Source organism: Aythya marila (assembly GCF_965140915.1).
Source record: "Aythya marila genome assembly, chromosome: 6".
Lineage (NCBI taxonomy): Eukaryota > Metazoa > Chordata > Aves > Anseriformes > Anatidae > Aythya > Aythya marila.
This window is the reverse complement of record NC_139047.1, coordinates 12,982,759-13,007,222: the sequence shown is the minus strand read 5'-3', so window position 1 is coordinate 13,007,222 and position 24,464 is coordinate 12,982,759. Positions and strand designations below refer to the sequence as shown.

General features: G+C 51.8%; 1 protein-coding gene across 6 annotated transcripts in view; it reads left to right on the top strand.

Annotated features, from left to right (window-relative positions):
• Positions 1–24,464, top strand: part of NRP2 (neuropilin 2) — an 84,389-nt gene that overhangs the window by 12,005 nt on the left and 47,920 nt on the right. For all 6 annotated transcript variants that reach the window (XM_082763255.1, XM_082763256.1, XM_082763257.1 and 3 more), the window contains exons 3-7: positions 14,908–15,089; positions 19,212–19,442; positions 20,009–20,164; positions 21,999–22,168; positions 23,192–23,347. In XM_082763255.1, coding sequence (XP_082619381.1) covers positions 14,908–15,089; positions 19,212–19,442; positions 20,009–20,164; positions 21,999–22,168; positions 23,192–23,347 — 895 coding nt within the window. The remainder of the gene's footprint in view (positions 1–14,907; positions 15,090–19,211; positions 19,443–20,008; positions 20,165–21,998; positions 22,169–23,191; positions 23,348–24,464) is intronic.

Sequence of the window (24,464 nt, the reverse complement as noted above, 5' to 3'; positions counted from 1 at the left end):
GTTTGGGCTGAGGGTCCGAGTGTTTGGCTGGATCTGATTCTCCACAGTGCCTGCTCTGCTGTGCTTAGTAAACTCGGGTATTGGTTTTGTTTACTCTTCTTTTTCCCCTAAGAAGGGGCTCAGAAACTAGATGTCCAGGAAAAACAATTAGCAGCTAGTAAAGAATAATTAACAGCATCAAAGGGCACCATAAAAGGCTGAGTTAATAACACGGTCTCGGCAGGCGTATAAACCTGTGTGTTTCATCTGGAATCTGCAGCCAGCTGCAGGGATATCCGAGCTGTGAAGGAGCTCGGGGTCTCCTAAAGCGGGCCTGACACAGCAGTCTTGCCAGACACGCTGCTCCTGTTGATTAAAAGGAGGTTATATATGGAGAGGGGGACTCTGGTTGCAAAAAGGACAGAGGGACTGGGGAAGCATTTATGGGGCTGTAGGATCAGTCCTGTGGAGAACAAAGAATTCAGCATGGGTTTGATGATGTACTGAGGGTTATAAAGCATAGAGCTGGATCCTTAGCTACCGTAAATCAGCATAACTCCTCTAACTGTAACGAAGGTGTGCTGATTGATGTCATTGGGGATCTGATCACCCCCTACAGATAAAGCCTGGGCTAATAAGGCTCTGAGCACCATGAACTCTCCATGAAGTCACTCTGTGCGCAAGGAGTTTAGCACTTTGCAGGATCAGGCCTGCATTTAGAGAGGGGAGAAGGCAGAGACAGGCTTAATGTGGGCATAAATGAACACAACAAGGCCTTGGCAGTGCTCGTGAGAATAATGGTTGCTATCAGATTTTATTATTGCTCGTACCGGCTGAGCTGTATAGCCTTCTCAGAGCTAATGCAGTTGTCCCAAATTCATAGTAATAAAAGCTTTATAGGCCTACGTTCTCAGTCTGCAGAGTATGCAGCACAAATCGGGCAGGACAATTTGTGTAGAGCGGGGGCTGAGCTGGGCAGGAGGGTCTCTGCCTCTCCAAGGCCTCAGACAAGCAAAGCCAGGTCAGCCAGAGAGCCAGAAACCTCCACGGGCACCTGGCTTCTCCTCTACATCTGTGAAGTTGTCGCTTACGGCTCTGAATACTTAGGGCAACTTTTGCCACGTTTTGCTGCTTGAGAAAGAGCAGGGCCTGGTCCTGAGCTGCGGGTGCTGCAAGCTGGGAGGGCTGCCCCGACCGCTGGAGCTGTTGTCCCTTTGCTGCTTCCTGCTTTGTTGTGGCAGATCATCCGTCGATACTTTCCTTTTCTATGTGGGCGCACAGGGCAGCCTTGCAGGAGGGTTTGTGAGGAGGCTTTTGGTCCCCAGAGCTCTCCACGGGACGTGCATGGTGAGGAAAGTTTCTCAGGGGCCTGACTCAGCTGAGCAGCAGCATTGCTCTCTAGAAACCAGAATTACCATCAAGCCTCTCTTGAAAGTGAAGTTTGCCTGCATCTCTGTTCCCTCAGCAGCTGGGTGTGTGCAAGTGAAACAGGGCTCAGGGCTCATCCACAGTGCACCTGGGCTTTTGTTGGCCCCCCGATACGAGCTGGGAGCCCAGCAGCGTGCAGGTACCTGCCCCCAGGGCAAGCACCGGGTTTGGTTTGAAAGAACCTGATGGGAACCGTAACTAAATCAGTGAAAGCAATGCGAGAGGAACACTGCCTGAAAGGAACAGATGGGAAGGAGACTTTCTGTTTTTACGTGACCTACCAGAGAGAGACAAATCTTAACAGAGTGTAATTGCTCGGACATGAAGCAGTATTAACAGGTGACCGTGCAGTAATAAATACCATCCGAGTGTCAGAGGGTTTGCAGTGAGGAAGCAAAGGTCTCACTGCAGCTGCGAGTGGGAACCTCAGCAGGAATGGGAGTGCAGCACAAAGGAAACATCATCTCAAGGCAGAGCCTTTCTTCTGCCATCTGACCATTGATATAACGCACGCTCACACCAGGATGACAGGCTGATGAACCTGGCTGGCACTCGGTCTCTGGGCAGACGAGGTTCCCCCTGGCCTGGTGTTGGTACCTGGCAGCTCTGAGCGGGAGCAGGGCCAGCCTGTGCTCCGTGCTCCAGCTGCCAGAGGTAAACACCATAACCACTTCCTTTGTTGCTTCTTCCTTCGCCATTTATTTTTCCCTTATTAGGCTAAAGTTTCTTCCTCATCGAGCATAACATTTACATTCCAAAACCCCATCCTAAGGCCTACAAAAATATCTGTGAAAATCTCCTCGCTTTGAATGCGTCCCCTCTGGCCATCCTCCTACCAGCCTCGGGCTTCCCTCCGGGACAGGAGGCGTTTCCTCCTGCACTCTGCACAGCTCCTGGCACCCTGGGGACCTGCAGGGAAAGGTCAGCGGCTTCCCCTCGCCGGGCAGCTGGCCGGAAAGCGCCGCAGCTCCGCATCTGGAGCTGCCTGGCTGTCGGAGCCTGCACCGAGCAGGCTGGGCCCGGGTGGGTGCCCGGGGGTGGCAGCGACAGGCGGCTCGCCGGGTGCTGATTATAGCTATTGTTTCTCCAGAGACACATCTGGGCTTTTATTTTTCGGCCGTGTCCAGCTGCGTGAAGAAACTGCACCCCCCTCCCCCCCACCAGCCGTCATCAAAGGAGTAATTGGGTATAATTGAAGCCCCAGAAGATGTTTCTCTATCTCTGTGCTTCATCTGCGCTCTGAGGAAGCGCCTTACTTTGGAAAACACTTCAGATAAAGAAAATTGGCCACCTCCTGCAATTGCAGCCCTTGTGCTCCAGTTGTGGCGGGCCTCCCCTTACAGGGGGGCGTGAGAGGGGCCTGGGACCCCGGCCGCTGCTCACCCTGTCCTGCAGCCCCAGGGACACAGCGTGACGGCACAGCCAAAAAGGAAGCTTGATACTGCGATGAGACACTGCCAAAGTATTCAGAAGTAATTGCAACAGCCTGTCCACTCACCCTGCTTCCTCCCTGCGCTGCGAGCACAGCTGTGGCTCGGGCAGTGGGACCTGCGCTGTCGGTGTCTGCTCCCTGAACAGGGAGGTGGCACCCAGTGGAAAAGAGCACGCTGTTGCTGCCCTGAGAGGTTCTGACTCTGCCTCACGGCATGGCACGGTGGTGGCTGGGTAGCCTTGTGCATGCCAGGGTTTATTTCTGATCCCAGGAGTGACATGAACCATTTTTCCCAGTGGGGCTGTGCCCCAGCTGCCCAGTCCTTTCCAGCTGCCACTTCTCTGTTCAGTCTGTGCTGCTCGCTTGGAAAATCCAAGTCAGAAACCTCAGCTCAGCGTGAATCACCGCCTTTACAACCACCTTTTCCATTCCCACGTCCTTCCCACTCCTAGATTTCTCTCTGGACCATTAAAAGCTCCCTCCAGAGACTGGCTGCCGGCTCTGCTGTCCCCAGCTGCACTCGCTGGCTGTGCCGGGGCACTGGGCTGTGCAGAGGCGCGCTGGGTGCCGGGACGTTCCTGCCTGCACATGGCAGAGGCACGCTCTGCAGACCGCAGCGCACAGGCTTACACTCGCTCTGCGAGCAGCAGACCTTTCGCCTGAGTCATCGCATCTGTGCCAGTGGGGTGTTATTATTTAAAACGAGCCCGACCTCCAGGCAGGCCACGCCACCAGGTCTTGCCGTCGCCCTTTCTGGCAGATCCTTCCCAGCAAGGGATGCTAACTGGGGCCGCTCTTCCCTGCCTGGGCAGGATCTGGGGGAATGCAGCCGCGGCTCGCAGCCCCCTCTGGTGGCACTTGCCAAATGCTGGCGAAGGTCTCTGGAGACAGGGCTTGGGCTCCAAAACCAGGCAGGAGGCTGCGAACTGGGGACAGCTCCAAGCTGCAAAGTCCGATTCTTCTTCCTGTGTTTGGATCCCCATGTCAGGCCCTGGGGGTTTCCAGAAAAAGGAACTGCGGCCACCATTAGGAGGAAATTTGTGCAGTTGTGACTGTGGCCTCATAAAAGCCTGCAATACAGTGATGCTGAGAGAGGAGAACCACACTGGGCGTCCTGGTGTGCAGCCAAGATGGGGCAGACGCAGCAGGAGATAGCGCTGCTCCCAGCTCACGGGGCAGAGGGGACCAGGGGGCGACGTCGGAAGGTGCCACGCACCCGGTGCCCATCTCGGGGGGTTCTCCCCCAGGAGATGCTGGCAATAACTCACTGGTGCCTTGCCAAAGGTCTGACACATGGGCACAGCGAGGCCCCCAGTGGCAGCATGCCATCGCCTGTGCTTCCAGGAGCGGGGCACTGGGACGCGATGCAGTTCTGTGTCCTTCCTGCAGAGCAGCGCAGGCGCTGGCCCCAGCCCTGTGCTCGCGAGCCGTGGGAATTCAGGGGGATTCTTCACCAGGCTGCAGTGGGAAGCGACTGGGTCTCCTGCAAGGCTGTGACTTTGTGGAGGGAGGAAGTCAGAGATGAGATGGTAAGGAAAGCATTTGCTTGCTCATACGTTTGTGGCATGGGTAGCCAGAAGCAACATTTCTAACGTACAGGAAATAATTCAGTCTGGGTAACATGACACTGCAGCTCAACTTGTCTTCAAATGAGCTTCTGCTGGTTTTTAACTCCATGCAGTATCCGCTGTATGCTTCATAATTCCTGTCCAGCCCCAGTCATTTCCCAAAACAAGACAAAAAGAGCGGGCTAGCCTCAGTGACGTTTGACCAGCTCGGGGCGATTCACATCTCTGGACTCTGCTGCCCATCTGCGGAGCTGAGAGGGCTCAGCTCGCTCTGTGGCTCTCCTGAGGGGATCAGGCTGTGTCCAGCCTGTGAGGTGGGCGAGGGCATGCTCTTGGGGTCTCCAATGTCACACTGCTCACCAGCATCCGGTGCGTCCCCTGGGTTTGTAGAGGCTCATCCCAAACAGGTGGCCTTGGGAGCCTAAGTGCCAGTAGGGATCTGAGCCTTCATCACTTTTTTGGCATCATACAGTGGGGTTAGCAGGCACTTGTGTGTCATGGGTTTGCTGTCTGGATGCAGGAGTTAGAAGGTTTAGTGGTGTGAGGGGGGACCAGAATGATATTTTAGAAAGCATCCTTTTTGGATAAGAACCAGATGCAAAGCCTGGTAAAGGCAGCAGGAGGTTTTACCTTGATTTCCATAGGAACTGAATTAGGCTTTTAATGAGCAACTGTTTGCCTTAGCTGCACGCAGCCTTTTTCATGGATATCATGCCTATTGTTAGGCTGTAGCAGAGGAGTGACAGACTCACCAGCAGCATCAGGGCTGGGAGTTGTGAGATTTGGGTCCTTCCCCTTCCCTGCTATTGATTTACTGTTCCTGCATTCACAAATCATTTTAAATTCCTCACCCTATAAAGAAGAGGTGCCCACCTGGGCATCTGCAGGCACAAAACCCAATCCAGATAGCAACAGTGCCTTACACATCCCCTGCCAAAGGCTGCCGCGTTGCAGCATCACTCAGGGCCAGGTCAGAGCGCCACAAACGACAATTGGTTCCTTCCCAGCCTTTCTGGCTGGGTGTGAATCCTGCAATTAAATATGAATGCGAAATAAAAAGAACAGACTGCGAAGAGCAGACTGAAAACAGAAGAAATTGCTGGCTGCTCTTGGCCGGAGCTCAGCACAGAGCTTGTTTGAAAGACCTGGGAGAGGTGAGGTTTGGTAGGAGGCAAGTTCTCCCTTTTCTTTAAATCAAGCGGCTGCACATTACGGTGACTGGCAATGTAATGATACGTTGCAAAGCACAGCCTGGTGATTCTGGAATTCCTTATAAGTTAATAGCAGTCATGGTCCACTAATCACAGCTAGGATGTTTTAAGCAACTGTCTTTGATATATCAGCTCAGACACCGCGGAAAGGCCTCCTGATGCTGGCCTAGCATGTAGATCATTAGAAAGAGTGGGTGACCTGGTTATGTGGTTGTTTTTGCGTTGAATCCCAAAGGGTTCGTGGGACCCACGTACAGCGTCGCTGAGCAGTCCCAGTCCAGCAGGATAGTGGGGGTTTCGAGGTAGCACCAGGACAGATGTGGAGATACTCGTGTCTCACAAATGGCTATAGAGGCAGAGCCTGAAGTAGTGGGTTCTGACAGCAGAAATCCTATGCCAAGAATTTACTAAACCCTGATACAAATGGCACAGCCAGCAGCAGGGTCTCACTCCCTTCAGAGGCACCGAAGGCAGAGGTGGGTGTGAGGAAAGTGGTGTGGGAGAGCCCCGTGTGGGAGCTGCCGAGGCCGTGCTGCTTGCACGGGAAGCAGCCGATGTGTCAGAAACCCCCCGGGAGCCCGCAGAGCCGGGGGTTGTTGACGGATGTCCAGCGAGAAGGAGGACCCCCCCCGTCGCCTGCTGCCAGCAGGAGATTTTATGCATGTGTTCAGCTTCCTTCCTCTTCTGCGAGCGTTAGTGTGAGGCGTTATTTATGTTGTTATTTTGCAGAGAGAGGGGAAGGTGTAACGCCTGGCTGGCACACGTTGTGCCTTTGGTAATGCTGATGTTTGGCTGATAAGCTGAGCAGGAACAAGGTCTGGGATCTCCATCAGCAGAGGGGACTGACTCCCCATTGATCTCTGCTCACTGCACCTTGTTGAAGTTTTTTGACCCATTTGATTTCTTAGGTTTTCTTTTGTGAAAACCCTCTGATTTTTCTGCCGCTCGGGAGCAAAACATATCTCTGTGTCTTTAAATATGGCAGATGGGGATTTCTTCAGATGTCCAACAACTCAATTGATGGAGACCTCAGGAGACCTCTCCCCTTCCCTGTCCCCCTTCTCAGCCTGTCTTTTCATCTGCAATCTGGAGATGTAAGGGCTATAGTAATAGAGTGTCAGAGGAAGTAATTGATTCATCACACGCCGAGAGAGGAGTCTGTTGCCTTCGGTGTCAATGGAGCTGAACCGCAGCCGGGAAGGGTGAGGGCGGCTTGTAAACACTCCATGGCTGAGCTGGCAGGACAAAGCAGGCGCGCCGCCGAGGGGGTGACACAAAGGGTAGCTTCAAAGCAAAGCTCCCCAAACAAAGCAGCGCCAGGGCCGCGTCTGGGGGAGAAATGGGGACGCTCCCATCAGCTTGTACCCTCATCCTTGCGTCCAGTGCACTCAGCCCCGCAGTGAGGCTCGGTTCAGCTGCAAGGATTTGGGGGCTGAAGGCGGTGGGAGACACCGCACAGCATTTTAGGTGGGGTCGGGCAGGATTGGTGCGCTGCTTGCCCCAGGCTGCTGTCCTCTGAGCCAGCTCCGTGAGGTTTCAGTGGAGGTGCCTGAACAGCAGCGGCTGCAGGCAGCAGGCTCTGCTTCCCAGCCTCCCAGCCCTGAGGCTGGGCTGCGAGCTGGCCCTGTCTGAGATGCTGTGGGGTCAGAAAGCTGTCCCGAGGCGGGCCGGCCGCGGGGAGACCCCTCGTCATTAAGGAGGGATGGAGGTGGCCAGCAGCGGGAAGGGGCTGGTCAGGGCGCAGTTCCTGCAACCTCGTTTCTACCATCGCAGCCTAATGATGTGTTTGTTTTGGGTCTGTGCTGAGAAAAGCCAGTGCAAATGAGAGGTAGGTGGAAAGCCGAGCTGCAAAGCTCCCAGCTGATCCTGGTTATTACCAGCTCCTTCGTTCTTCATGGCGTGTTGTGTCTGAGGCCACGACTGACACCGTGCCAGTGAGGCACAACGGGACTTGGCCCGCTACATCTCCATGGAGGGTGTTGTCCTCGGGGTGGGGGCGGCACAGCAGAGCTCGTGGGCATCCCCTCCTCTTTCTTAGCAGCCACCAGCCAGCCCCGACCTTCATCCCTGTGGCCAACCTGGCCCAGGGCTGGTCCCCATCTAGTACCTGGGTTGTTGGGCACTGCTTGCTGGCATCAGGAGCTGGAGACAGGAGCCTGCTCACCTGCTTCCCCCACTGCCAAGCGAATGTTTGCCCTCTCCCTTCTGCCTGGTCTGCCGCTGTTTGGCAGTAAATTTTCCTCTCGTAGTTGTTATCTTTTATTATTACATTTTTTTTCTTTCTGTTAGTGATCAAGTTGCCTGCGAGTGGTGACAGTAAGATGACACAGAAAGCAAAGTCTAATTTTTTCCACAGATGGATTGTAGCAGAAGGAGGAAAGTGCAAATGTAGTTTCTCAAGTGTCCTGCATTTTGGGGGTATGAAAGGGCTGTGAGTTGCTTCAGTTCCCTTGCAGCAGCAACAGAAGGCAGAACGCCATGGGAAGGGGGGCTATTCTTAACACACTTTATATATATTTTATTCGTGGTCTCACCGTGATTTCCCCCCTCCCAAGAAAGACTACTAAAGACATCTTGCAACGAACGACCCCTGTAGCTAAAGATAGAAGGGTGAGGAATTTATAGAGATGGTTTTGGAGACAGAAATAAAATTAAACAGCCATGTGTAACTCCTGAACAACAGCCTGCAGAAAACCCCTAAAGTGCACATTAGCACATCTTGTTTTCTTATATAATGAACGGTTTTCCAGACATGCCCCAGATGAGAGCACTTCTCTACTCCAACGCGCCTTTCCGCAGCGATCTGGCAACACAGCTTGAAGAAGGCAGCCTGAGGATGAGCGGCAACGCGTGGGGAGCCTTTGCTCCCCCGCCTCGGGGGGGGCAGCAGCATGCAGCGTGGTAGGAGCTGAAACTCCCTCCTGAATCAGAACTCGCCACAGGAGCAGTTTACAGATCTGTTTTATTCTTTCCTTTGCAAGCTGTATTTTGGCTACCTTTTTTTTTTTTTTTTTTTTTTTTCCCCTGCATAACTTAACAGTTACTGCTGAGGCTCTTCCTATCAGTGGTGCTTGTACGGGGGTGAAAACAGTCCAAGGAATAAAAATAGAGGCTATTTGTAGTTTCCATTTTTTGTCTTCAAGACATTTTTGAAGAAGTTTTCCAATCTGTTAGGGTTATTTTCTCTCTCCCTGTCTCTGTCTCTCTCTCTCTTTTTATTTATTTATTTTTTTTATTGGATGACTGGATTTTTCTCATTTCTCAGAAATTCTGGTTAGATTTTTGAGGAGATAAAAGAATCCAAAGCACAGTGGAATGATTACAAAACCCCACAATACTGCGGTTACACAAGACATAATTGGATGCAACAAATTCAAAACAAACTTCCGAGAAACCCTAAGCAATTATGCACCCCCCAGGCCTGCCTCTCCCTCTGCTGCCACCAGATTTTAATAGTTTTAGTCTCTAAAATCCAGTGAAATCCCTTCAGATGCAGAGCAATGATAGCCTATTTGTGTCTGTTGTTGCCAGGGGTAGTTACTTATGAGGGCAAAAGCAGGGCAAGCTCTGGGTGCATCTTTTGCCTCGGTATAGGGACAAGCAGCCCCACAAGCTGCAGGCGGAGCCCAGATGCACCTCGTGCCTTCAGCCGCCCAAAGGTCAGAGCAGGGGAGCAATTAACCCTGTCCCAGGATGGGTGCAACGAGTGTTTCCACTGAGAGCACCGGGCATTCATTTAGTTGGCTGAAGCTGGATATGATACAAGCTTTTTAGGTCTGTGCAAATCCGTATCAGGCTCCATGAGGACTGATTCTCTTCTTGCCCCAGGATAAATTAGGAGTGATTACCCTTAAAATGATGAGTTACACAAGTGTAAAACCAGTTCAAGTCAAAGGAGAATCCAATTCATCTGCTGTATTTATAATTAATTACTCTGATTAAGGGCTGGCAGCTAGGATCAAACTTCATTGCTCTTGTTTCATCAGACAGCAGAGGTGTTTGATCTGCTATTGTGGCTATGAAAAAAAATGCTATTTCAAAGTCCCCAGTAGTTTCTGCAGCAATTTAACCTTTGAAGGGTATGTCCTGCAGTTGCTCGAGATTGTATAAACATCACAGAAAAGTTTTCTCGTCTTTCACAACGTAACCACCCATGAAATGAGGATTTGGTTTGAAGGTGGCATAAGAAAGAGCATGAAGATGGGTGGTGACACAGAAAAATTGACTAAGGCAGCTAGCATGTAATGGACATTAATTCTAGCCGCCTCTTGATTGCAAAACAAGCCCCGTGCTGCTGGTTCACCATTTCTTAACCATATACACCGCAGCTGCTATCTCATTGCTAAGAAGCAGCCTTTTCTTAGAGCACATTTAAAAAAAACTTAAGCTTTTTATAACAATTTCTGAGAAACAAACCAGCTTTTCAAAGGGAACGATTGCATTTACCAGCCGACATTGTGGCTAAGCAGGTTCCTGCCTTCCCCTAGCTATCCACAGAATATTAATGTCTGCTCAACTTCCCTGGCATTGCAGTTTCTCTTCATATCCTTAGCAGATGCATTCGAGATACGGCGACATATGGTTCAAGCAGACCAGAGGTCTCGAAGGCTCAAGTCAACACTGGGCATTCCCAAATTTGGGGCTGTTGGCATGCAGTCAGTACCTATTTGTCTCTCCGTCTATCTAGGCCAGACTCCTCTAATATAATATAATCTGTCTAATCAAGGCTGGCTTCTATTCCTGGCTGTGCCGTGAGCTTCCTCTCTGACCTTGGGCTAGCCACTGCTCCTCGCTGCCTCCCCACCTCGCAGGGTCTCGTGAGGATCCCTTCATTAATGTTTGCCAGGTGCAGTCGTGAGCCCCATGGAAATGCCTATAAATAACAGCTCCAAATTAAACATCGGGGAAGTTCAGGTTAGAGCCTTGCAACTCTCTCCCACCCTGGCAAGCCCTGGAACTGGGCTTTAGCTGTGTGTGAGCCCTCACCTCCTGCAAATGATAGCTCTGAGAAAACTGCCAGCCAGGCCAGAGCTTGGTCTGGGAAGCCAACCCTCCTCAGGCTTTGAAGCAAAGCTTGCCCACATTTGTGTGTTGGGAGGACCGGTGCTATGCCTGTAAACATATAAATGATTTGTCATTCACATTTCTCTCCATCCTAAGCTAACGTCCCTGTAATGCCCTTGAAGCGTGTGTTGGTGAGGAAGGACTTGGCATCTCCTAGGATGTGGGGCTCAGGGGCAATGGGTTTGTTGATTGTCGTGGAGCAGTCTGAGTCCCAAAACAGTGCTTTTTGCCAAATTGCGTGCCTCGGGAAAGGAGCACCCAGAGGAATGGCACAGGCTCTGGTGCTGCTGCCCAAGTGGGTCCTGGTGCTCCTGAGCTCACGGGTGGGCGCCTGGGAGCTCTGTGCTGGCCTCGGGGAGCCGTGGAGCACGGCTGAGCAGCCAGGGAGCACATCAGCTATTTCACAACAGAAAGGGACTGAAAAGGTGGAGGTCTCCTCACCACCGCAACTGGGGCTTGTTGGCCTTTGTTGTGCCTCGCAGCCTTTCTGCAGCAAAGTGACTTAGGGAAAATAGAGAGAAAGAAGAGACTGGGAAGCAGGGAGGGCTGACTGGGGGAAAAAGCAAGCGAGCATGAGTAATACACGCATTAGAAGTGCTTTATAATTAGTTTATAAAAGCTCTCTTAACATCAGCAAAGCACTTTCTACTAAAAACCTTTAATAAAAGCGCAGCAATATTTGTAAGCATTGTATGTTTTCCGTTTAATTCTGTTAAACAGCTACAAGAAGAGCGTCTAAGCAATGCATTTCCCTCCTTTCTCAACCCCCCATTGTCTGGGAAGTTAAAAGCACTCCAGCTTCGCCTCCCTGCCTTAAAACTCCCCAGTGAAAAGCACTGCGTTTGAGGTGGTTTCAAACCAACTGGCTGCCCTTCCCACTCAAGCAGCAGCCGAAAATACCCTTCTGCTGGAGGAGCAGCCAGCTGCGGTCACCTTCTCTGCGAGAAGACTTGGTTAATCCACTGACCACAGCTGTGGGTTATGGATGCTGCACCCTGCCCTCGCGTATTTACGGTCAGCTCGTGGGAGCAGTGCCTAGACGGGGAGAAGTGGCCATGAAAAGTGACCTTGGAAGTGGCAGCCTGCCCAGCAGAGGGGTCAGCCCACGAGGATGTTGGTGCACATTGACCGAAGCACAGGATCTGGTTATATGAGTGAAATGCAGATTGCTGGGTGCTGGTTGAGGCAGTGTGGATGCCTTCGCTGCGTAAATGTGTCCCACCGAGCCGCGCACTACTCTGTAATTATCTGGGAATGAAATGGTTAGAGCAAAAAGCATCCCCAGGGTGGGGGTTTCTTCCTTCCAATTTTTCTTCTTGTTTTTCACACGGGAAGAACGAAGCCTGGAAACGATGCTTACGCCTAACAGAAGCAAAGGCCTGGCCAAACTAGATCTTAACATGGCCAGTGACCCAACGTGAGAAGAATGGGGTTTATCAGCTTGTGTGATGGTGGGCCAAGGCATGGACACGACTGAAGCACACGGTGCCAAAAGAGCTGGTGCCAGGGATTAGCTGGTATTCTCGCTGAAGTTTGCGAGTCTCGTGTTTTGGACCGGGTGCCTTTGGTGTTTCATTTTTAAAGCCTAAGGCTTAATCGCAATGTTGGAGAGAAAGGAGGTGCTCCCCCTCCTCTGGGCAGGAGTTATCTCCTGACTGTAATACTCTCCCAGTTCACGCTCTGTTTATATGACCTGAAGAAAGAGAGTTTTGCCTTATGAGGAACAGAGGGCTTGGGCCAAGTTTCTTTAGCTAGGAACAAAAACTCTTACGTGTTTATATTCATTTTATATTTGGCAAAAACGATTCCCTGACCTTCTCCTAGGGGCTTTTTTAGTTGTTTGTAACATTTGATTTATTAAGGATTAGCTCCACTAGGAGAAGGCTCGGTTAGATGCTTGGATGAAGCCAAACAGGGTTTAATTCAGAGAGAGGCAAATATTTCCTGATGGTTTACATACTAGATTCATTCTTTTAATTTTCCATTTGCGGATTGCCCAAGAGCAGCTTGCAATATTCCCAAATTGTACGTATTATTGGAAGTTATTCACCCATTCAATAAGCAAATATTTCTTGGTCCAGAACTTGCTTCTGAAATTGCCAGGGCTGCTGCAGCACTGGGTGGTTTGGGAAGCCCCGTGAGGAGCCGTAGGGTGTTTGGTGTTGGCTCCAGCAGAAGCTGTGATCGTTGCAGGCCAGGAGCTGAGGCTGTGGCTGGTGTTTGCGGGTTACAACCCCATGAGGACACAAACAGATGTGTTGCCCTGGGATGCAGCTAGCTAACCTGTGCCTGTGCCATGCAAATGGCAGCTTTTCCAATTCAGTACGTTACCTGTGTTTTGCCAACGTTCATATTTTTAACAAATGCATTTTTGCTGCTTATTCACCATTTCACTAGTCGCCAGCAGTCCTGCAGCCCAGACGTGTGCTTCAGCTGTGGAAGGGCTGCACACACAGCGAGATCAAGCAGTTATTTAGAGAACAAAATGTCCCTGCTGTTTGTTCAGCGCTACTTTAAACAAATAGACAAACAAGGAAGAAAAAATTCTACTTAAAAGAAGCACTAACACTGCCCTCTATGTTCTCCTCCCTGGGGAGAGGACGGGAGCAAACCACAGATGATGGACATTAGTGGGGTCACAGGGGGTGCCGCTGGATGGTGTTCGGGTAGTGAGGGGTCAGGAGGTGATGGGGAGCTGCCCGGGGTTAAGAGAGAGCAGGGGAGCAGACCATCAGCTAAGCCAAACGCTCTTCCTGTGCCAGTGCCTGGTTTCAGGACCGCTTGGATTTCACCTTGGCCAAGCCGATTGCGTTTGTAACGAAGTTAAGGGCTGGGTGATTAGAGCTAACTCAGTGCTTGGTCCAGCGTAGGCAGGATTTTATCTGCAGGCATTTTGCTTTTGGCTCCCAGCCCGATTCAGTCCCAGAAAGGAGCGAAAGCGAAGCTGTCCGGGCCATCTTTCTTTGTGGAGGAGCACACCGAGTCCCTGTGAGTTTGTTTTGAGGTTGTTGCCCGCCAATGTGTGCTGTGCAGATCAGGAACGAGTCACATGAGGATCACTCTGTGTCCAGCGAGCTACTTCTCCTTTCAACTCTAGATTCCCGAGCAGGAGATCTCGTGACAAAGAAGAAAGGCGGATTTCTGGCAGCGAGGAGACGCTGCTTCCCTCCGCAGCCCCGCGAGGAGAGCTGCAGCGTGTTGTTCAAACAGGTTGATACAAAGCGAGTAAGCAGTAGAGGAGAGATGGGCAGTTTCTGTAAATAGCAGCGTGCTGGCCAGAGACAGGAGAAGAGGGGCGGGAGAGCGCGGGTGTTAGGAGGCAGCTGAAGAACAAGATGTTCGCAGAAAAGCTGTTTGTTTCTTCGCAGCACGCAGAGCCTGATACTACCTTGCCGTTAGTCACGGCCTGGATGAAAATACAAAGGGATCTGTGGGAGTTTCCCCTTCCAGCCCGACTTTGCACCAAGCTTTTGTCTCTGCAGCGGGAGGCAGTTCTTCCAAACGTGCCTGGAGGGCAGGAGGAGCCTTGCCAGGTGGCAAAGGCAGGCAGAGGTTGCAGGAGGGACGCCGGGTCAGGCAGTGGTGAATGTGGTTACCCAGCTCTTCGTGCAGCAGTTCTCACCCACAGAAGACTTTGTTGGCACTTAATAGAAGGGCCTTACTGCCCAAGTGCTAAATGAATATGCTAGCCACACTTGTTAAGGACCAGTGTGGTGTCAGAGAGTGCACAAAGTAACTACCCGCTCGCATTGATTGAACATCGACTATTTCTTTAATGTCTGTGCGTGTTTGGCCAAATCCCACCTGGAGAGTGGAATAAACTGAGCTGTGCTAAGTGGCACAGCGGCACTTACAGAGAGAGGTTAGGGAAGGAGAGCAGCCCGGGAGAGCTGTAGCTGAGGTTCCCCCACACCAGAGACTTGTGACAATACAGGCAAATTGTGTCCTAAATTTTGCAAGTTGTTTCTGAAGTGGATGTGGGCACAGTAAATTGATGATGAGCAAATTGATGAGGAGCAACAGGGAAAGGGCCTTTAATGTAGTCAGCCAGACAAAAGGGAAAAATGTAAGTGTGTGCATATGTGTGAGTGACGGGGTCCCAGGAACCTGTCTGGAAGATAGTTCTGTGCAACATGCAGATAAAGAAACGTTTTGTGTTTGTCCCCAGCATCCTGCAGCATCTCCCTGGCAGATGGTTTTAATGCCTTTTCACCTGCCTCCACAGGTACGACTTCATCGAGATCCGAGACGGGGACAGCGAAGCAGCAGACCTGCTGGGCAAACACTGTGGGAACATAGCACCTCCTACCATCATCTCTTCTGGCTCCTCTCTCTATATCAAGTTCACCTCAGACTACGCGCGGCAAGGTGCCGGCTTCTCCCTGCGCTATGAGATCTACAAGACAGGTCAGTGTCCGAGTCAGTGCCTGTCTCCCAGGCCGTTTGTCACAGTTATCTTCACAAGGAGATGTTGGCCACCTTTTCAATATGATTTTTAGCATCTTCTCCACAGATGAAGAGCTTTTTTTTTTTTTTTTTCCTTTACTTTAAGCAAGTCTATTCCATCACAGTACCAAGAAGGTGAAGATGTTAGTTGCACATGATGGTACATTTTTGGATCGTAGTGTGGCATCAGAAGCAGGATTCCTTGCTAAATGCCCTCTTGAATTCAAGGACTTAGAAACATCTCTTTTCCTCATGGCATGTGTAAAGCTTGTTAGGGCTAAGTGGGGATTGTCCCTCTGTTAGGAGCGTACGGAGCTCCCCCTCCTGTGGAGCTGCAATTCAGGACTGATTAATGACGCTGTGTTTTCTCTCCCTGGAAGCGGGGTTTGTAGCTGGGGAGGTCTGGCGCTCAGGGGACTGCTGTCAGCTGTGCCGTACGGGGGCCGAGACGGCGCCTTCCCGGGCGGATATGAGAGGAACTATTCATAATTCTGTTTAATACCAAACTATTATTGAGGAAAGTAAAAGCTGCTCAAAGGCCTTTTAATAGTGTTTCTGTCTAAATATTTGTCAGGATTGTGTGTCTGGGAAGGAGGCTTGAGAACATAAAACCCGCTCTGTGTGCGCTGTGTGTGTGCGGGTGAGCGAGGTGTGCCTGGTGCCGAGGGAACGAGAGCATGTTCCGCATGGAGATGCAGGTGCCCACTCTGTGCCCACGTTCCTGTGTTGTGCGTTGGAAGAAAACACACACAGCTTTCACGTCATCACAGCCAGCAAGAAAAAAATACCCGTGCCTGTTAAGGAATCAGAAAAGAGCACCAGAGGGTGACTTACCCAGGCACCAGTGCCCAGGGTTCACGTTGAGGACAGAGGTTCGCAGGCACCCCCCAGCATGGTCACAGGTGGATGTGAATGTGGAGACCTTGCTGCACAGGGACAAGAATAGGATTCCCCAAATTTATTGTGAAATGGTGAGGACGGGGGGTGTCTGGAGGTTCTCGTGATTTAGGAAAGTGCTGTTGGTGATAGCTGCCTGGGCTGCGTAGCCAACCATTGAGCTGGTCTGCTGCAGCCACCTGAGGCCACTGCTGTTTATTAGTGGTTGAGATGTGGACTGGTCCTGGTGGAGTTTAGTGGCTCAGCTGACTGTTGGGATTTGCCGAGGCCAGTTGCCAGCAGGAAAGATGGCAAAGAGTGCCTGTGTTCAGGTGGGAAGACAGCTGACTCTCCTCAGCACCCCTTGCCACTCCCTCCCTGTACACACACACCCGTCTGAGCCCAAAGACTCTGCACTGAGTTGTGCTTGTCCCAGGTCAGGTCCACCTGGGACAGGATGGAGTGGTCTACCTGGCAGGAAGGTGGCCAGGCCGGGAAGGAAGGGATGGGACAGCTGGCAGGAACGCTGCCTGCCAGGGTGGGAGCCAGGAAGCCAGCAAATTCATGGGAGAAGGAGATTTTGTTGCTGCTGGCAGGGAGGGAGGGGAAGCAAGGGCTGCTGTGGGAGATGGTGTTGGTTGGAGGCTGGAGATGAGCTTGTGTCCCTTGATGTAGGTCCTGCAGAGCTGCCCCCACAGCTGAAGTCGTGCTGGCACATCCCCAGCCACCATTCCCCTGTTGCCAGCAGCCATCCCCTCCAGAGATAGCCACGCTTTCTTCCAGCCACAGCCCGTGAAATCCAGGCTGGCAAGGCAGGTTTCAGCACAGGGGCAGGGGTGAGTGTGTGATCAGGAGCACCGCAGCCCTCCTCGCCTGCGTGGCCCCTGGCCCCGACAGAGCTCCCAGGAGAGCGGTGGCCGTGCTGCTGCAGGGCCACTGCATCCGAGCCAACCTTGCCTTTTGTTTTCAGACACAGGCAGAGGGAAGATTCAGTCTGAGCTGCCAGGGTAGCCAGCAAGGGTGTCATCAGCTTTAAAGGTCATCGGATTGTTATTGTCCAGATGAGTAAAGGCAGCATTGCAGCAGCTTCTTTCTTCCTTACAGGTGACCTACAAAAACAACACGTTTCAACTGAGCATTTATTTCCACACCTTGTCTAAATTTCCCTTATCACCATGTGCGAGAGGAGCGATCTGCATACAAACAGCTGCATACCAGCCTCCGAGTCCCCTGATGGGTATCAGTCAGCGGTCTGGGGGCTGACAAAGGAGCCGTCTGCCCTGGCTGGTTCAGGCTCCCTGCTGCTCGCTTTGTGAGTCAGCTTGGCAGAGCTGGCCTGAGCCCTCCATCACTGGGCATCAAAGTCTCCTCTCAGGCTGGTCGGTGCTGCTGAAGCCAGCAGGACTCCTGTTTATTATCTGCAGCTTCCTTATGAAAAGCTGATCCTTGTTTGCTGCTATCAGCCAAGCTGTAGACAAAGATGCCAAATCTGATAAGAGCCCCACACGAGGAAACTTGTTATCGAACACGGTGACATAGTTACGTCTCTCTCCTGTCTCCAGAGGACAGTCCCTGACTCCAAACTCTGGGTTTACTCTTTGATTTTCTCCCCAGCTCGGAGCTTGCCTTAGTTTCTGTTTATCTGTTTGTCTTGTAGCTGTTCAGAATGAAGTACGCCCTTATCCCCATTCACAGCATTATGCTGTGATTTGCGTTTGGCCTCATTTTTTGCCTCTGTGTTTTACCCCACAGGTTCCCACCAGAGAAGCCGGTTGCTTCATTAGGTAGTCAATTAAGAGACCCTCCTGAGCAGCTCTCCAGCTAGGCGCTGCATAATGCGGGGCCGGGATCCTGCCATTACTGCAGGCTGCTGGCCTGACTCCTGTAGGTTAATGCAGAATTGAATAACAAGTCTCCCATTAGCCCGGGGAAGGCTCGTGCTGCCTGGAAGAGCCGGAGCAGAAGGGTTTGCAGAGGAGAAGGCGGGTGTCCCAGCTAAACCGAAGCAGAAACCTTTGTTAGCGCCGGGTTGCAGCCGTGGCCGCAAGCCCCTGCAACATCTCCTCTCCCCTCCAATAGCTCCAGGCTGCAGATTTCTGTTGGCCATTGTCCTGCCTCCACAGAGCAGCGGTTTCAAAGTCACCGTGGTATGAATAAGGCACAAATTCCCCTTTCCCCAGCCACCCCGAGGCACCTTGGCTCTCGGAGAGGGGGCACCGAGCTGCGGCAGGGGCCAGCGCGGGGGTCAGTGATAAATAAGAGGCGACATTGTCCGCCCGGCTCGCGATGCGAGGGTCTTCCTGAAGGATAGAAATAACTTGCATTTCTGGTGCGGGCGGCTGAGCCTGTGAGAAAGAGGGCTCTGTTCCCCCTCTCAGCAGAGCCCCCGCCACGGCCCCGGTACCCCCGCCTTGCCCCAGACGTAAGCTGGAGCTGCAGGGCTCAGGGCACCGCAGGCTGACCACGTGCCTCCCGAGGGTTTCCGAGGCTTCCAGCTGACAGTGGAGACATTGGCACTCCCCAGCCCCTCTGGGTCCTTGCGCTGTCTAAATATTTGCGCTTCCGGATTTTCTCAAGAGGAAACTGAGGCATAGATGTCCCTGCCAGAGGGAGAGAGGTTGCAGGAGAGCAGCCCCCGGGGAGAGCTTTCTCCAGAGAGACCGTGTTCCCATTGCTCTTCTCTTGTCCCCTCCCAGGGCAGTCCTCTCCCTGGATGGGAGCTCCTCCATCTGGGCTTTGGGGTGGGGGACCCAGGTCTCCCAGCAGGTCACTGAAGCCCAGCCTGGCTCAGTGTGGCCTCCCAGGGCCACCACCTGGGCATGGGGGACACAGCAGGGGTTGGTTTGGCACATCACAGCCCTGGCTTTGAGTGGCTTTGGATGGGATCTCCCTCCTAGACCCATTTTTGGAGTAATTGGCAAGAGGATCAACAGAGGCACATGGGTTATGTTTCCAGAGCTGTCTGAGGGATTTAGACACATACTGTCCACTCCAGTGAGTGCACAGACTTTATTTCTCCACCCATGGAAAGCTTGGAAAATCACACTCTCCATCCTTGCAGGCAATTCACACAGCTCTTGGGCCACAGAAAATGTCCAGAAGTGAATGCACAACCCATCAAAGATCAAAATGGGGTTTCCACAGCATGTCAAGCTGTCAGGATGAAGCTGCGTTGTTAAGACTGTGTTTTTTTTCCTGCCACTACAGGTTCCGAGGACTGTTCCAGAAACTTCACTGCCTCCAACGGCACTATTGAGTCTCCAGGTTTCCCTGACAAGTATCCACACAACCTGGACTGTGTCTTCACCATCATAGCCAAGCCAAAGACAGAAATCCTCCTCCACTTTCTGCTCTTTGACCTCGAGCATGATCCGCTGCAGGCAGGGGAGGGAGACTGCAAGTACGACTGGCTGGACATCTGGGATGGCATCCCTCAAGGTAAGCTGTGTGGTGCCACGCCAGCATCTTCAGCTTCTCTTAGCGTCTCACAAAGCTCCAAAACTCTGTGGTCTGTTTCTTAAGACCAAAGGTGCCTAACCTTAGGCATGACTGCAGCATTGCCTCCCACTGGGCACACTCCTTGGTTGGCCATGGGAGTGATGTGCTTGCAGAAAGCTGCATGCATTAATCCTGAAACTGCTGCTCTGCTGTAACCGCTGATCTGAAGAGTCCCATGGGACACTCCCAGGTGCCACTGGTCCTCTCTAAGAGAAGGGCAGAGAGTTCATGCGTGCTTATCTCCCTACGCTGTACCAACACTGTGAAATAGAGCAAATTGGAGCGTTTCCCAGCAATTGCAGAGCAATGTTTGCTGCAGTGGATATTTCTGCACAGCACGCTGCCTGGCACTGGGCCAGAGGATGTAAAAAATAGCCCATCCCCAAAGCCTTTCTTTCATCCCGATTGGTCCTGCTAAGGCATCCCTGCTGAGAGATGCCAATCTGCTGCTGACCCAGGAACTGGTGGAGAGGCAGGCATTACCTTTGCTGTTCTTTCTTTTGCAGTTGGCCCCTTGATAGGCAGGTACTGTGGCACTAAGATGCCATCGGACATCCGCTCAACCACCGGCGTCCTCTCGCTCACCTTCCACACTGACCTAGCGGTGGCTAAAGATGGTTTCTCTGCTCAGTACTACTTGATCCAACAGGAAGTTCCTGAAAGTAAGTTGGGAATGTGGGAGTGTGTCTTGGGTAGTCGTGTTGCCCATTTTACCCAAGTTCTTCCCTTGCAAGAGTGTGGCAGGCAGAAGTGTGTCCAAGGGCTTATTCCCCGCTGGCAATAGTGACAGAGTTATGCTGTCTGCTGTTTCTCACAGAAATGAGATTAAGGAAGAATCACATTCTCAGACCTTTCCTTAACTTTTCCCTTGCTCACAAAGCCTTCACACTGCTTTGGGATAGAATCCCTTGTGTATGTGCTCAGCCCAAAGGATTTAGGGCAAGACTTCAGCCCAGCGGGTTTGGCAGAATCATTAAAACATTAGGGAAAATCTCTACAGTTTTCCCAAAATTTGCAGCCCCAAAGTACAAATTGTAATTTCATGTCTAATTAAGGAATGCCTAAAGCTCCAAGTTCAAACCAAAATTTGTTTTAAATCCCTTACTAAGGGAGATGAACTGAAGTGGTGTGAGGACAAAAAGTTGTGTTTTAAGAATGAAGAGCATTTTGATTCTTTGTGGTAACACTTGCAGCCTAGGAAAGATTCAGTTGGTTTTCCCTTCATATTTTTTCATCAGAGCTACAGTTCTCAACCTCTGTTAGCAGTGAACATGTGATACAACAGAAGAAGCCTTCAGGACACCCTTCAGTCCCAGAGAAAGAGAGGAGGTCTCTGCCCCTAGGCTGAGTCCATGACAGAGAGCAGGGTAGAGAAGGGGTTGTGCAAGGCTGGGGGCAGCTGGGTTACAGTCTCTTGCTCCACAGCTGAGTTAAGGATGTCTCTGCTGAGACTCTGGGAGTTACAGACAAGCACGAGCTCTTCACCGTTACATATTTCCACACTCTGTTGATCTGTTCTTTAATCCCCTTTCTATTCTGTTCTTTAAAAAGTCTGGGAAATAAAACATTAATAAGACACAAAGCTTGAGAAATCAAGCACAAGAACTCTTAAAGGGTTAGGCCTGTTTTGATTCACACTGGTGTAAACTGAAACTTTAATGATACCACTGAGCTCTTAACTTGGCCCATCATTTCCACATGGGGTGGACTTGGCCACACTAAAAACAAACAGTTTGGTGGAGCCCCATTGGCTTACAGCAGCGGCGGGCTTTGTCCCACACAGTATTTCCTATCACTGTTTTCTTTGTTATTGTTTTTATAGGACAGCTGCCATAAAATATATGAGATGTGCAATAAGATTGGTCTAATTGTGACTTTTAAAAGCCTTAGAAGTGAGGAAACACAAATAAAAGCATGCCAGAGCCTTTCATGTCTGTGGCTGGTCAATGCGCATGGGCCTGACCTCCCATATAGCACACGCACACATCCACACACATCCAGGCTCTCACATGCATGCAGAACCATTAGACCTTCCTGCTCTAGGCCTTGACGATCCTTGGCAGCACAGCAGTGAGTGCCCTCCTGTTGTGCCTGCCCACACTCCTTGTCTTGTTGGTGCTCAGTTTTCACCTCCAGCCTTCCAGAACTTCATGGCAAGGGGACCTGGGGCAGCTTGCGGGAGATGGGGAGTGGGAAGGGACAGAACAGTGTGTCAAAACTGTGCAAAGGCAGACAAAATAGAGAAAAGGAGACAGATCTGCACTGTATTAATTTTCCGAGAGCCATGCAAACATAAAGCTGCCCTGTCTTTAATTTTGCAGTGCCATCTGTGAACACGCACAGCGCACAAGATGGTGCAGATCTGCTCATCTTTCCAGGCAGACAGCTTCGCTCGGGGTTAGCAGGGGAGGATAGTTCAGGGCTTCCTTCCACTTGGGAGCGCAATGCAGAGACTGTAAGCTGATCCATGCGTGTGTGTGTGTGTTCCCGCTCCAGACTTCCAGTGCAACGTGCCGCTGGGGATGGAGTCTGGCAGGATCTCCAACATGCAGATCAGTGCCTCTTCCACCTACTCGGATGGGCGATGGACGCCCCAGCAGAGCCGGCTCAACAGCGATGACAACGGCTGGACCCCCAATGTAGACAGCAACAAAGAGTACCTCCAGGTTTGTGTGCTTTCCCCTCCCCTCGCCTCGTCCCACTCCACCAAATGGAGTGTCGTGCTGTTAAACTGACCCTTGACCATAAGGCTTGTTGAATTTTTTATTGCCTGTGTGGCTCACGGGGAGCGAGCAGCAGGGGAGCTGTGGTGTCTCCGTGAAACAAGGCGGGCTGGCTCTCCCATTAGTCTGCACAAGGGCTGGCTCGACCCGCTGTCCTTCTCCCACCCCCCTCCTTCCTGCCCAAAACTTTGATGAACTTTCCAGCGTACTGACAGAAATGGAGAGACCTCTGCCACTTACAAGGGCCACTGACTGCCACTGGCCTGAGGACCAATGTCTCCAGGAGGCACGTGGAAAAACAGCTAAAATGATATTTATCTCATCGGAGAGTGAGCGGGCTGAATGTCAGGCAGGGGGTTGTCAGAGCCAAGGCTTTCCCTAGGACCTGGTTAGATCCTCTGTGTCTGTCCGCACGAGGTTTCTGGCTGTCTCATTGCCGTGAGACATTGCTTGCTAAAGGGCACTAGGAACGGGCAGTGGTGAATGTCGCTGCCTCAAGCAGATATCTCATTCTTCATTCATGGCAGTGCTACTAAGCCAGCTCCGCTAACCTTTCTTAACCCACACTGTAAAAAAAAAAAATGCACAAAAGGGAAAACCAGGAGCTGTAGCACTTGCTAATTGGGCATCATGCTTTTATTTTACATGGAAAGTCAGCCCTTGTCTTGTTTCAATGGACATGAGCTTCCAGGTTCTGTGCAGATCCTGTTGCTTGGTCTGAGGCAGGAAGAAGGCTTTGTGGTGGTGCCATGTGGCCAGACATCAGGACAAGTTACTCTTGTCCCATGGTCCTACCTGCAAGCATCCTGCTGAAGTCAGCCTGGGGCTTTTGTGCCTGTTGACATTGGTTCTTACACGCCTGTGTGCCTCCCCAAATGTTTTCATGGGTCAGGAAAAGTAGCCAGGAGCTAACTGGGCTCTCAGGTGCTCACCACTCTGTCTCTTGTCCCTTTTTCCCCTGGAAAGGTGGACCTCCACTTCCTGACTGTGCTCACAGCCATCGCCACACAGGGTGCCATCTCCAGGGAAACCCAGAACGGGTACTATGTCCGTACCTACAAGCTGGAGGTCAGCACCAACGGGGAGGACTGGATGATGTATCGCCATGGCAAAAACCACAAGGTAAAGGCCTTTTTGTCTCTTTTGTAAGTGCCTTGGTGGGTCTTGCAGTCGATGGGAGGGAAGAGAACAATGATTTTACAGGACTGCAGGATTTAATCTGTGAGGGACCCTTTTACTGATGAGGGCTAAAAGACTGATGATGCTTTGAGCAGAAATAGTCCTTTCTCCTCTGCACAGCAATGAGGAAACACGATTCCTTGGAAAACCTGGCTGCTGTTGCATCTTTCGTGGTGGCGAGAGTATGTTCTTTGACTGCAAATGAAGGAGAAAATGCTTTCACAGCCTGTGTTTTGCCATACAAGATTCATTGAGCTTTTATGGCCGTAGCCCCGTCTGCATGCTGGGTTAACAATCACAAAACCACATGAAACTGTAGTTCAGGAGTTATTGAGGCCTGGAAATGAAAGGGCACAAATCCTAAGAGGGGATCGCACCATCCCAGAGAACAAAATGAACAATAAATAACGAGGAGCAATTCAGGCTGCCAGAGCTCTGGGATCTGCACGAGCAGGCGCGCTCGGCAGTGGTGCATCGAGCCCTGGGAGCTGCTGCGTGCTCTCACCATGGTCCTGGGAGGCTCAGAGGGATGGGAGCAAGGTGGGAGAGGGTGTCTGGCCCTTCCAAGCCCTGTGTGGCCAGGCGAGCCTGGGGCAGTCTGTGCAGGAGCTTTGGTGTGTGGGGAGAGCCAGCCGTGGAGTTAGGGCAGCCGTGGTGCTGGGCTGCTCCTGCTCTGTCACTCACCTTAGTAGTGTGGTTGTCCTCTGGTTAAGGGCACCTTGGAAAAGCCTTTTCCTGCTCTGCTGTGGAGCCACCAGCGCTGCTGCTGCAGCTCAGGTCCTCCCCGCTGCCGTGCCCTGATCTCTGTATGAAACGGGTGGCCGGGGGCCCGCCTGCCTCCCCCTGCATGCACGTCCCAGCAGTTTCTGCTTCCTCAGCACTTCTGTTAAATTAACTGTCCCCTCCCTTTGCTGGCACAGGCGCTGCTGGCATGAACTGCAGTAGCCTGCCTAGTCCAGGATTCATCCAGACATTTCCTTCCCTTCCGGGCCATGCGATTTCCCCTTCCCCACAAGCGATTCAAATTCACTCTGCATCCCAGAACGAGCCCCTGCCATGC